The 14,669-nt window shown below is 34.4% G+C and overlaps 1 protein-coding gene across 1 annotated transcript in view; it reads left to right on the forward strand.

The window, feature by feature from the left end:
- The window catches only part of EPHA6 (EPH receptor A6), a 970,250-nt gene that overhangs the window by 191,009 nt on the left and 764,572 nt on the right, over positions 1-14,669 (forward strand). The window contains exon 3 of the mRNA XM_013972057.2: positions 5,008-5,671. Coding sequence (XP_013827511.1) covers positions 5,008-5,671 — 664 coding nt within the window. The remainder of the gene's footprint in view (positions 1-5,007; positions 5,672-14,669) is intronic.

Genomic DNA, 14,669 nt, shown 5'->3' on the forward strand with positions numbered 1-14,669 from the left:
TGATATGCAAATATACACCACCCTTATGGCATAAAGAGAAGAAGAACTAAAAAGCCACTTGATGACAATGAAATAGGAGAGTGAAAAAGTTGGCTTAAAACTCAACATTCAGAAAACTAAGATCATGGCATCCTGTCCCATCACTTCTTTGCAAATAGATGAGGAAACAATGGAAACAGTGACAGACTTTATTTGGCAGGGGGGTGCTCCAAAATCACTGCAGATGGTGACTGCAGCCATGAAATTAAAAGACGCTTGCTCCTTGGAAGAAAAACTATAACAAACTTAGACAGCATATTAAAAAGCAGAGACATTACTTTGCTAACAAAGGTCCATCTAGTCAAAGCTATGGTTTTTCCAATAGTCATGTATGGATGTAAGAGTTGGACTGTAACGAAAGCTGAGCATTGAATAACTGATGCCTTTGAATTGTGCTGTTGGATAAGACTCTGGAGAGTCCCTTGGACTGCAAAGAGATCCAACCAGTCCATCCTAAAGGAAACCAGTCCTGAATATTCATTGGAAGGACTGATGCTGAAGTTGAAACTCCAATACTTTGGCCACCTGATGCAAAGAACTGACTCTTTTGAAAAGACCCTGATGCTGGGAAAGATTGAAGGCAGGAGGAGAAGGGGATGACAGAAGATGAGATGGTTGGATGGCATCACCGACTCAATGGACATGAGTTTGGGTAAGCTCTGGGAGTGAACAGGGAGGCCTGGCATGCTGCAGTCCATGGGGTTACAAATAGTTGGATACGACTGAGTGACTGAACTGAACTGAATTTATTAACATAGGATCTGTAGGATCCGTGGAGAACTTTATGTGGCAGAAGAGTGTTGAGGCACACGTTTACATTAACTACCCAGTAATGAACAGAACATAAAAGTTTTTATAATATATTTAACTCTTTTATATTAAAGAGTAATTACAGTGCATTTTACTCCAAATTGAGATTTTTTAACCTTTTTATTAATTGAAGTAGAGTTAATTTACAGTAGTGTTATAACTCATATATGTACTTCTGTGAAGCCCTTCATGATATGGGATTTACCTGGAGTTAGATAAGGTAATAGAAATGGGGTTGACTAAACCTAGGAGTTGGCTCTGGATGGGCTTCCACATGCTAGCCTGAAATTCTGAGAAGTCTAAGTATTTTAAATTTAAACCTAACCTTCCAGTATCTTTCTAAAGTAGGCAAATCAAGCATGCTTACAGTTTGATCTTATTTGAAGAGTGAATTATTATTTAAAAATAGTTAGATATTTGGTATATGAGCCCTCATACCACCATTCTTTCCTTGGTTCTTACACTTTTAGAGGCCCTATTTATTTTAATACTTGGAAATTATAACTGACAGTTATATAACTAAATGGAAACATCACTTTTGTAATACAGTATTTCCAAAGATACATTGTGATTTAAATATGATACCATTTATATATACACCAATGATAATATATTTTTATGAATTTTTTAGCACTTTAGATCTTATACCAATCTTGAGTTTATTCATGTTCTTATTTTGATCATATTCAAATTCAAAAATATAATTTAAATCACTTTCAATATTCTTGTGTAAGAAGAAATGTAGCAGTTGATCCGTTTTGGCTGTTTTGATAACTGAATCTCATTCTAATCTCTTTTTCTTTCTTTTTAATTGATTTCTTTTTCTTTAATTAAAGAGAAAATTCACTGTTGTTTCTCAGACATCATAAATTTATCATAGAAAATTATGTCCCATTTTGTTAAGCATCGTCATGCAGTGCTTTGAAAAGAACCACATTTCTCAGTGTTTACATGTATTTTGCTATTTCCTTATCTCCTGGTTCAGATTAGTTCTGACTCAGTGTATGAATGTCTTATGCTTCTAATTCGTGAGCTTTCTTTCCATCTAAACGTTTTTTCCAAACCCAATGTATTTTAAAATAAATATATGTGATAATTTCAGAATGTTTTCTCTTTATGATCCTTTGGACTGTAGCCCGCCAGGCTCCTCTGTCTATGGGACTGTCCAGGCATGAATACTGGGGTGGATTGCCATGCCCTCTTCCAGGGGATCTTCCTGACCCAGAGATTGCATCCTCATCTCTTACATCTCCTGCATTGGTAGACAGGTTCTTTACCACTGGCACCTCCTGGGAAGCCTGATGATTTCAGAACTTTTTGTTACAGATATAGTTTTTCACATTTTAGTTAGTCTCCTATTTTAGGAAAATTGATTGAGAGCATGGTTAATACTTTTTTTAATAGGAAGGGGTATAGTCTGAAGTTGTTAAAATGTAGTTATTCAAACAGAAATTATTGACTGTAGATCTCTATACTTTTAGAGTGGAGGATGCAGTGTGTATGCTTTGTGTTCAGTCATTTCTGACGCTTTGCAACCCCATGGACTGGAATTCTCTATGCAGAAATACTGATGCGGGTTGCCATTTCCTACTCCAGGGTATCTTCCCCACCCAGAGATTGAACCTGTGTCTCTTGTGCCTCCTGCATTGGCAGGAGGATTTTTTACCACTGTGCCAAATTACATACATTCCCTGTGAAACAAAATCAATTTTGATTAGAGATTTATCTAAAACAAGAATGATCTGAATAAGTACTTTAGAAGCTCCTCAATGGTTAGAATGCATAGAATTTCAAACACTTATTTTGATATTTTTTCCTCAGGTTTTATTATTTGTATCTTGTCTATTTATATTCTTAATGGTTAGCTTACCATATTGAACGAGCTTTAATAGTGCTGGTTTGTCTTTAAATTTAAGTGTAAAAGAGTAGTATGCTACTGTAGTATGCTAGAATGAAAGACACTTAGATACATGGCCCTCTTTGAGATGTTGGATCACCATTGATAAGTCATGGGTGTATTTTGCAAAAATTATATCCATGCTTCTAAAGGAACTCATTGTCTCTGGAAAATACCTTCTGAATTTAAAGCAAGCAAAATTACAAATGAAATTTTAGATACGGAATTGTTTTTAAGTTCCTGGAGTTGATAAAATGAATTGTTTATTTGTGGAATTTTAAAGTGGAAATTATATGATGTAACAATCCAGTAGACTGAGAAGTGGCTATTCTGTTAGAAACTATACCAATTGACATTCCACCAGTCTTGGTTAGATAACTCTCTACATCCAACTAAAATAAGAAGCTGCAAACTAGATGAGTTAAACAATCTTATTATAAAGCATTGACGTATGGTGTCTAGAATAGAATACTTATTCACGGTAGAAAACAGCTTATCATTTCCATTGTACCTTAATAAAAATATTATGTTTTCCAAAAAGAATGTAAGGTTACCAAAATGTTTTTGTTTTATTGAAATTTGTTTTAAGTTTCATTAAACAAATATAATTACAATCTAAATTGTAATATAAAAGTATGTGATATTAGATTTATAAATAATGACAATGCCAGTTAATTTCAATGTGCTCAAATATTTTTACTGAAACTTAAAAAAAAAAGGATAAACAAGATTTTTCTATTCATATAAGTGGCAGAATTCTTGTATGTAAACACAGAAGTGAAGATAATTCAGTGATCTAGCTCAGAGCAAAAACCAAGGTGTTTCCAATTCTTACAAAAGCTTTTTTGTACCATGTTTGCCTCTCTGTTAAGTGCCATTCAAACTGTTCCTAAAACATATCTATACACTCCTACCTCAGGGATTGGTACTATTTCCTCTTCACTATCTCACTTCTAAGATGTTACTTAAATGTCAGAACCTCAGGAAGGCCTTCTCTGGCCACATTGTAATTTCAGGCCTCTTCCCCCCATCTCTCTGTCTTATTTTTTTTTCCATTGTACTTTCTACCATATTGTTCAGTTGAGTAATTTACAATTTTTATTGCCTCTCCCCACTCTAAATAAGATCCTTGAAGGCAGGGAGCTTTTATTCAGCTTGTTCACTACTGCAATCCTAGTATTCAGAATAATACTTAAGTATTTCTTAAGGCTCCTCTGTCCATGGGATTCTCCAGGCAATGATACTGGAGTGGGTTGCCACTTCCTTCTCCAGGGGATCTTCCCGACCCAAGGATTGAGCCCATGTCTCTTTTGTCTCCTGCGTTTGACAGTCGAGTTCTTTATCACTAGCGCTACCTGGGAAGTCTATGTACACATTTTCTATCAAAATAGACATGTATATATTTAACTGAATACTGAAAAATAAACTTCAATTTGTGGCAAATTGAATATGAAGACAAATGGTTAACTGGAGTGCATTTATCATTGGTCTAGTTATTTGATCACATAGTAGATGCTATTTTAGGCTGGTTATAGAGTACTAGTGGAGAAGGAAATGGTTACCCACTTCAGTATTCTTGTCTGAAGTATCCCACGTACAGAGGAGCCTGGTGGGCTACAGTCCAGGGGGTCGCAAAGAGTAGGATATGAGTGAGCGAGTGAGCAACTGAGCATAGAGTACTAGAAACCACTTAAAGTTCTTTACATATATTAATTAATTTGTACTTCACAACAAACCTATGAAACAGGTACTATACAATAAGCTTCATTTTATAGTTGAGGAGAAAAGTGAAAATGAAAATGTTAGTCACTAACTCAGTCATGTCTGGCTCTTTGCAACCCCACGAACTATAGCCCGCCATGCTCCTCTGTCCATGGAAGTTCTCCAGTCAAGAATACTAGAGTGGGTGGCCATTCCCTTCTTCAGGGGATCTTTCCAACCTAGGATTCAAACTAGGATCTCCTGCATTACAGGCAGATTCTTTACCATCTGAGCCACCAGAGAAGTTAGAGGATAAATAAGTGTCCCTTGATGTTGCAACTAACATGTAAGAAGGTAAGGTTCATACCAGGACAGCTGGTATGCTCAGAACCCTTTCTGAAATGAAAGGCTCCTTGTTAAAATCCTGTACCACTGTTGCTTTACTTCACTTGTGTCCTTTTTATTCTTTTTTCTTTCAGTAAAACAGAAAATTTTGGAGGTAATCATAGATGTTTAACCACTGTGGTTTTATAATCATTTCTTTTTTTTCTTTTTTGCAGTGGGATGCCATCACTGAAATGGATGAACACAACAGGCCCATTCACACATACCAGGTATGCAATGTGATGGAGCCAAACCAAAACAACTGGCTTCGTACAAACTGGATCTCTCGTGATGCAGCTCAGAAAATTTACGTGGAGATGAAGTTTACACTGAGGGATTGTAATAGCATCCCGTGGGTCTTGGGGACTTGCAAAGAAACGTTTAATCTATATTATGTGGAATCAGATGAGTCCCATGGAATTAAATTCAAGCCAAGCCAGTATACAAAGATTGACACAATTGCTGCTGATGAAAGTTTTACCCAGATGGATTTGGGTGATCGCATCCTCAAACTCAACACTGAGATTCGTGAGTTGGGGCCTATAGAAAGGAAAGGATTTTATCTGGCTTTTCAAGACATCGGGGCATGCATTGCCCTAGTTTCAGTCCGTGTTTTCTACAAAAAATGCCCCTTTACTGTTCGTAACCTGGCCGTGTTTCCAGACACTATCCCAAGGGTTGATTCTTCCTCCTTGGTTGAAGTAAGGGGCTCCTGTGTGAAGAGTGCAGAAGAGCGTGACACTCCTAAGCTCTATTGTGGAGCTGATGGAGATTGGCTGGTTCCTCTTGGAAGATGTATCTGCAGTACAGGATATGAAGAAATTGAAGGTTCTTGCCATGGTAAGAAAAACACATTTAAATAATTATTCATGCATTCAAATGATGGCTTTTTTCAACATAAATATATTTATTTTCAGTTAATACATTTTGGATTATTATTCCTGGAGGAATTAATTGTGCAAGAAATGAACTCATATTAACTGTAAGATAATTTCTGATTTTCGTCCCACCTAGGAATAGTGTATTAAAATGTTAAATAAGTTATATACCATGACAAATGTTCTTCCATTCTGCCTTCAGTAGAGTAGTTGCTGTATGAATTGCTGTATTCACTTGATTTTTGTAAAGGAAAACAACATCAATAGCAACAACAAAAAGCAAAAGGAATTCAAAGCAGGTATTTGCTTAACTTTCATGTTTTGGTGGTTCATAGAGAATATGACAGTTTGAAAATAATTCTTTCCTGTTGAGCTGTAATAATTTAGTACCCAGATAAGCTGAAATTATATTTAAATTAATGAGGAATTCATATGTATGCATAAGAATAATTATACATTTTACAACATACAAGATAGTTTATAGGAATGTTATATGTTTTGTAATTGAGTACTGAGTGTATCAGAGCTTAATTTATCCTTTGCTACTATTAAATATAATTTCCTACCATATAACACATTATTTTTTGTTTGTTTGTTTAGATAGCACTATTTGTGCAAAATCTAATTGTTAGGAAGTATTAACACACTGAAATGCTATTAAGTTTAAAACCATACCTTTCATGTTTTATGATAATGACATATTTATAATTTTAAACATGAAAAGTTTTTTGTGTGAATCACTTTATGAAGGCTTATTAATCTAATAAATATATATATATACTTAAAATTTTGTGCATAATGCCTGATAAAAATAAATCATACCCATTACATTTGGGTATAGGACTCAATCAAAATACAAATAAAGAAATGAAAGTAATGTTTGGTAAATAATAGCATAGAAGATATTTTTCCTCTCAATGGTAAATTATTTAAGGATTTTTTTGTTTTGTTTTCTGTAGCATCAATCATATTGAATTTTCTGACTTTTTTGGTGATGTTATGTTCCTACCCATTATAAAGGATGAAAATAAGAAAAACATTTGTTTCTATATAGGGACATATGTGAATTTTTTAATGTTTTATCTATTTATAAAACACTTGAGTTCTTGAATGCTGAAAAGTTCACTAAAGCCATCAATATATGACTATGTTAGGTCATTTGAAAATACGGTTTTATGCAAAGCCTGTAGTGTATTTTTATAAAGTATAAGCCTACTTTTCTTCACTATCTAAACATTAAAATATATTTCATTGAAGCTTTATGTATAATTAATTCAATTTTTTTCATATATAGCAAGGATTTAGAATGAAACAAAAATTAGTTGGAAATGAATCTTTTAAGAGGCACTGTAAATTACATTGGAAAATGCACTAAAGAAAAATTCACATGTATGGATCATTTTTTAATGAGATTAAGAAGGCAATAATAGCCAAGCATAAAACATATTGCATATACTAACCATGTAAGGTTATCATACTTTGTCTTAGTTAGAAGCTGAGTATTGGTAAAAATAATAAAGTTTTAAATTATTTAAAGAATAGTTATCTATGGATTTATTTATTTTTTTTAAGATTTAAAATGTTTAATTTTTAATTTTTTTTATTTTTTTAAATTTTAAAATCTTTAATTCTTACATGCGTTCCCAAACATGAACCCCCCTCCCACCTCCCTCCCCATAACATCTCTCTGGGTCATCCCCATGCACCAGCTCCAAGCATGCTGTATCCTGCATCAGACATAGACTGGCGATTCAATTCTTACATGATAGTATACATGTTAGAATGTCATTCTCCCAAATCATCCCACCCTCTCCCTCTCCCTCTGAGTCCAAAAGTCCATTATACACATCTGTGTCTCTTTCCCTGTCTTGCATACAAGGTCGTCATTGCCATCTTCCTAAATTCCATATATATGTGTTAGTATACTGTATTGGTGTTTTTCTTTCTGGCTTACTTCACTCTGTATAATCGGCTCCCGTTTCATCCATCTCATCAGAACTGATTCAAATGAATTCTTTTTAACGGCTGAGTAATACTCCATTGTGTATATGTACCACTGCTTTCTTATCCATTCATCTGCTGATGGACATCTAGGTTGTTTCCATGTCCTAGCTATTATAAACAGTGCTGCGATGAACATTGGGGTACATGTGTCTCTTTCAATTCTGGTTTCCTCAGTGTGTATGCCCAGCAGTGGGATTGCTGGGTCATAAGGTAGTTCTATTTGCAATTTTTTAAGGAATCTCCACACTGTTCTCCATAGTGGCTGTACTAGTTTGCATCCCCACCAACAGTGTAGGAGGGTTCCCTTTTCTCCACACCCTCTCCAGAATTTATTGCTTGCAGATTTTTGGATCACAGCCATTCTGACTGGTGTGAAGTGGTACCTCATTGTGGTTTTGATTTGCATTTCTCTAATAATGAGTGATGTTGAGCAACTTTTCATGTGTTTGTTAGCCATCCGTATGTCTTCTTTGGAGAAATGTCTATTTAGTTCTTTGGCCCATTTTTGGATTGGGTCGTTTATTTTTCTGGAATTGAGCTGCAGAAGTTGTTTGTATATTTTTGAGATTAGTTGTTTGTCAGTTGCTTCATTTGCTATTATTTTCTCCCATTCAGAAGGCTGTCTTTTCACCTTGCTTATATTTTCCTTTGTTGTGCAGAAGCTTTTAATTTTAATTAGATCCCATTTGTTTATTTTTGCTTTTATTTCCAGAATTCTGGGAGGTGGATCATAGAGGATCCTGCTGTGATTTATGTCTGAGAGTGTTTTGCCTATGTTCTCCTCTAGGAGTTTTATAGTTTCTGGTCTTACATTTAGATCTTTAATCCATTTTGAGTTTATTTTTGTGTGCGGTGTTAGAAAGTGATCTAGTTTCATTCTTTTACAAGTGGTTGACCAGTTTTCCCAGCACCACTTGTTAAAGAGATTGTCTTTACTCCATTGTATATTCTTGCCTCCTTTGTCAAAGATAAGGTGTCCATATGTGTGTGGATTTATCTCTGGGCTTTCTATTTTGTTCCATTGATCTATATGTCTGTCTTTGTGCCAGTACCATACTGTCTTGATGACTGTGGCTTTGTAGTAGAGCCTGAAGTCAGGCAAGTTGATTCCTCCAGTTCCATTCTTCTTTCTCAAGATTGCTTTGGCTATTCGAGGTTTTTTGTATTTCCATACAAATCTTGAAATTATTTGTTCTAGTTCTGTGAAAAATGTTGCTAGTAGCTTGATAGGGATTGCATTGAATTTGTAAATTGCTTTGGGTAGTATACTCATTTTCACTATATTGATTCTTCCAATCCATGAACATGGTATATTTCTCCATCTGCTAGTGTCCTCTTTGATTTCTTTCATCAGTGTTTTATAGTTTTCTATATATAGGTCTTTAGTTTCTTTAGGTAGATATATTCCTAAGTATTTTATTCTTTTCGTTGCAATGGTGAATGGAAGTGTTTCCTTAATTTCTTTTTCTACTTTCTCATTATTCGTGTATAGGAATGCAAGGGATTTCTGTGTGTTGATTTTATATCCTGCAACTTTACTATATTCATTGATTAGCTCTAGTAATTTTCTGGTGGAGTCTTTAGGGTTTTCCATGTAGAGGATCATGTCATCTGCAAACAGTGAGAGTTTTACTTCTTCTTTTCCAATTTGGATTCCTTTTATTTCTTTTTCTGCTCTAATTGCTGTGGCCAAAACTTCCAGAACTATGTTGAATAGTAGCGGTGAAAGTGGACACCCTTGTCTTGTTCCTGACTTTAGCGGAAATGCTTTCAATTTTTCACCATTGAGGATAATGTTTGCTGTGGGTTTGTCATAGATAGCTTTTATTATGTTGAGGTATGTTCCTTCTATTCCTGCTTTCTGGAGAGTTTTTATCATAAATGGATGTTGAATTTTGTCAAAGGCCTTCTCTGCATCTATTGAGATAATCATATGGTTTTTATTTTTCAATTTGTTAATGTGGTGAATTACATTGATTGATTTGCGGATATTGAAGAATCCTTGCATCCCTGGGATAAAGCCCACTTGGTCATGGTGTATGATCTTTTTAATGTATTGTTGGATTCTTAAGTATACTTTATGGTGTTGATCACATAATTAAAAGTATTGACAGTTATTGATGACTAGATGTTTTTTGCTTAATATGTTTGCTCTATGAAATTTCAATCTTACTTGCATGCTTTAAAATTCCTTCACTTTTGAGCAAAGATGATTTGGATGAGTGATAATTATTGGCTTATCTAGAGCTACTGCTTGACTCATTCATTTTTATGGCTTACATTCTTTATTCTATTTTATTTGATTGCAGAGATGAGTACAGTACAAATGCTGGGTGCAGTACAAATGCTCATCATCTGCTTGTAGCAATGGAAGAAATTGGAATATTATGATTGGATTCTAAATCTGTTGCTTACTAACTTCCTTATTGATAAATAAATTAGTGGTTATAATCAATGATAAAGTGTATGAAAAACTATTACATGAAAATACATGTACCTGGTTTCAGTTGAATATAATGAATTGCTATTTACAAAGTTGATGTTGGGACCTCATTTTTAGAGAAGGTATATTATACTACCACCGGTTTCCATTTTAAAGTATTTATTTGTGTTCTTGATGCTTCATATTGCCCCTTTCTAGCCTCTGATAATAATTTTTTATTGATTTCATTGCTCTCTACAAACAACTTATCTCATAGCCAAATCTCAGAATTATCTATAACCTAAATGAATAAAGTATAACTCTTGATGGTAAATTATTTAAGGTTTTTCTTTTAGAATATACATGAATATTGGAATATACATAAATAAAGTACAGATCAGATAAAAATGTTACCATATGCTTATGTATATATAATGGGAAAAGAAAGAACAATATTTCTATATCATTTTCTTTTGTCCTGGCTTATTGTGTTAGAACACTATCTTAGCTATTAACATTTTTAAATATATGATGATCTGTTAATAATTTTGATTTGTAGTAGAGATAAATATAGAGTTGTATGTTTCAATGATCTATTGCTATTGAGGTAAAATAACCCAAAATTTATAACTTAAAGCCACAGTGATTTATGATTTCTCAGGTCTCTTATGTGGGTAATTCTTTTGTTTATGATAAACAGAGGTCACTCATGTAGCTGAATTCAGCTGGGAGTGTGACAGGGATTGGAATGTCTAAGATGATCCCTTATATTCCAGGGCCTCTCTCTATATGGCCTCATGTCATTAAAGAATTTGACTCAAAAATTTTTAGAGTATAGTGGTTGACTGAAGAGGGAGTTTTTCACATGACTAGGTATAAAGTGAGTTTACAAGGGGACTGCAAAAGGGCTGAATAGCTTGAAGTATGTTTATAGGAAGCTGCAAGTGTAAGAGTATACCACAGTCTTCTCTCTTAATTCTCATGACTAATGCCCCTCTTTCATGCTCAAAGGCCCACATCCTCCCAAAGATCTATTCCATTAAGACATTGTGTTGAAGTCCAGAAGAGCTTCATTGAAATCACTTATGGATGTGAATGGAGCTTCCTAGCTAAAGCTCTCCTTGATCTGGAGAACTAAAAATTAAACAAGACGCCATTGTTCCTCATGTATACAACATACATGGGGCAGGAATAGAAAAATTGTGAAAGATTCTCATGTTCCTAAAAGCAGGGGATGTAGGAGTCACTGGTTCACAGTGATTTAAGAAGGCCACACATTTTAAATGGCTTCATTCACGTGTTTGATGCTTCATCTAGGATGCCATAAAGTCACTTATTATGTAAATCCTGATAGCAGTTTTATATATTTCATTTTAGGAAAATATTCTACGTTTTAATTTCTCTTTCATTGAAAGTTGGAGAAGGAAATGGCAATCCACTCCAGTACTATTGCCTAGAAAATCCCATGGACAGAGGAGCCTGGTAGGCTACAGTCCACGGGGTCGCAAAGAGTTGAACACGACTGAGCGACTTCAATTTCACTTTCACTTTCACTTTCATTGAAAGTAGTTGGTCATCATGCCTTTCAAGAGGCTTCACAATTTGGCCATATCCTCTTATTTTCTGACTTTGGCAAGTTCTGTCTCCTGTTCTGTTTTTGTTACTTTTGAATAATCTATGTATTTTTCCTGTCTCTCGCTGTTTTCCATATTTTATCTAGCTGCTTGCATCCCTTTCTTCTTCCTTTTCTGTGGTGGATTTTTATTTGTCTTTCAAGGTCTAGCACAGATGTCATATATCTGGATCTTCACAAAGTTAATGTCTCTGTCATCTGTGCTATAATTTGTACTAATTATTTATGTGCCTGTTTTACCAGGCCTGTCAGATAAAAGAGATATATTTAAAATCATTTCTGTAATAAAGAGTAAGAAATTTATTAATGATTTGTAGAACCAGGTTGTACTGAACAGTTAAAGGTGGAAGGCATTGGTATACTGACAACATGCTGTTTCTTCATATTTCTGTGAGACAGGAAACTTTTCTTCAGGAAGGGCTGTGGTATGTTAGATATGGAAAGCCATTGAAAATACATGCATCCCTTATTTTATGAATCATGATTCTAAAGTAGAGAGAACAGAATTTTATTCCCTGGGGGGACTCAGTAAATAATACCAGACTTATAACTAAAGCCTTGATAATTCTCAATCTGGTCTTTATGTGTTTTCTCCCCCTCAGTTCCTCCCTCCCCTCTTCCCCTTCCTTTTATTCCCTCATTCAAAGCACCCGGCTCTTAATATGACGCTTTAACTTTTCCTGCCTGCCACACAGTGCAGAGGAGGCCCTAGTTACTCATCATTAATTAGGCCCTTTTGCTCTGTTTGTTTTGTGGAGTATGATATGGAGTCTAATAGCGTCTAATAGTAGACACTATGTAGAAAAGTGTCTACATGCTGCTGAGAATGATGGGAAAATATAGATTTATCTGGAACTTTGTTGTTAGAAATAATAAACAGGAAAAATTACAGTGAGGTTTTAGGAATAATCATTACTTACTTAAATACATTTGAGAACTCTTGGCCTACTATGTAACAAAGGTACAGAGGAGCCTGGCAGGCTACAGTCCATAGGGTCACAACGAGTCGCACACAACTGAAGCAACTTAGCCCACAAGCATACATTTTATCTTAAAAGTTATACTACTAAGTGTTTCAAACTGTGACTCCTTTCTCTGTAAAGCTGTTAAGATCTATCTAAATCCAAATTCTAGAAGCACTAAAGAAAGAAGCACTTTTTGAAAAATTAATTACTTAATTTTACTTGGAGGATAATTACCTTACAATATTGTGGTGTTTTTTGTCATACGTCTACATGAATTGGCCACAGGAATACATGTGTCCTCCCATCCTGAGCACCCCTCTCACCTCCCTCTCCACCCTCCCTCCAGGTTGTCCCAGAGCACCAGCTTTGGGTGCCCTGCTTCATGCATGGAACTTGTGCTGGTCATTTGTTTTACATATAGTAATGCACATGTTTCAGTGCTATTTTCTTAAATCATTCCACCCTTGCCTTCTCCCACTGAGTCAGAAAGCCTGTTCTTTACATCTGTGTCTCATTTGCTGCCCTGCATGTAGGATCGTCAGTGTTTCAATAAGGTTTGAATAGACATAAACATTATATTAAGCAGATATGCTAAAATTTAAAACCAAGCACAATAATTTGGATTACTCTGCATTATAGGTAGTATTTTGTAGTTGACTCCAATATCTCTATTTTTCATAACTTTTTATTTTGTTTCATAGGTTCATAATTGAAATTGTCATATTTGGAAATATTGATGTTACAGATTTAATTTTTAATTGTCTTAATTTATTCCACTAAGGGCTTGAATAAAAAGTAGCATTGATTCACATCAAATAATCTTTCATTTCATATAACTAAGAATATCTTAACACTATGAAAGAAAATTGGAAACAATTAGCATACAAAATTGAACAATTTTTGTTGAGTTCTAAAATGACATGAATTCCTAATAAACTCCTCTTCGGTATTAATTTAGAATAAATCTCATTTAGGTAATGGCACTTGTACTTGCAGATATTGTTTAGGGTTTGGTCCTTTAGACCTGTTTTGAATATATATGTATATTTATTACAAAGATATCTTCTTTAAGCTTTTAAATACCACATGAGCTAATTTAACAAAATAGCATCTGACTGTGAAAATTAAAGTTCTAAAAAATTGTGTCTTATAACTTTTCCTAGAAACATGCTTTTATTTATTTCCCCTCTAGTGCTGCTTTAAAATTCTAGAGGAAAGGATGGTGGCAATTCTTGGGCCATTGCATTATTGTTTACAGAGGTGAATGGGATATGCAGGGCCTCTGGTGACATAGCTATTGATTTGATCTTCTGAAGAGTGATATTATTAAGGCTTCATGACTCTGTCCTCTCTTGCAGTTCAGAAGCATTTATACTCTGTGTTTTCTGTCTAATTATGTCATCAGAGATGATTGTGGAAGCAGAGAGCATAAAGAAATTCTGAAACACAAGGATTTTCTGGCATTAAATAAGGTGGTTTGAGAATGTGATGAAAAGCTGAAAGGTGAGATTGGGATCAGAAAATGGGGATGACATATTGGTCCAAACAGTATTTTCGCTTTCAAAAGGTTATCACAACCTGAATATAAACCCTTATAATATAACCTTCAATTCCAAATAAAGCTGCTTTATTGCATGAAGCAATTCCAGATTATCATATGGCTTGAGAAGAATATGAAATCAAGAGGCTTGAAGGCATCTAAAAATAGAATGTATTTCCAACCAAAACAGAATAAAGTTAAATAACTATATTGTAGTTTCTTTGTCACAGTTTTTTAAATAGGTTAAAACATAGACTGTCTTGAAATTGATCATTCTTTATAAACTATTTTGACCAAATTTTAACTTCAATTTTAGTCTCTAATTTATTCTGTCAATCTGAAACCTATAAATCCTATTTCTATAGAAGGCTATGCTTAATTAAAAAAATTTTCTGA

Source organism: Capra hircus, chromosome 1 (assembly GCF_001704415.2).
Source record: "Capra hircus breed San Clemente chromosome 1, ASM170441v1, whole genome shotgun sequence".
Taxonomy (NCBI): Eukaryota; Metazoa; Chordata; class Mammalia; order Artiodactyla; family Bovidae; genus Capra; species Capra hircus.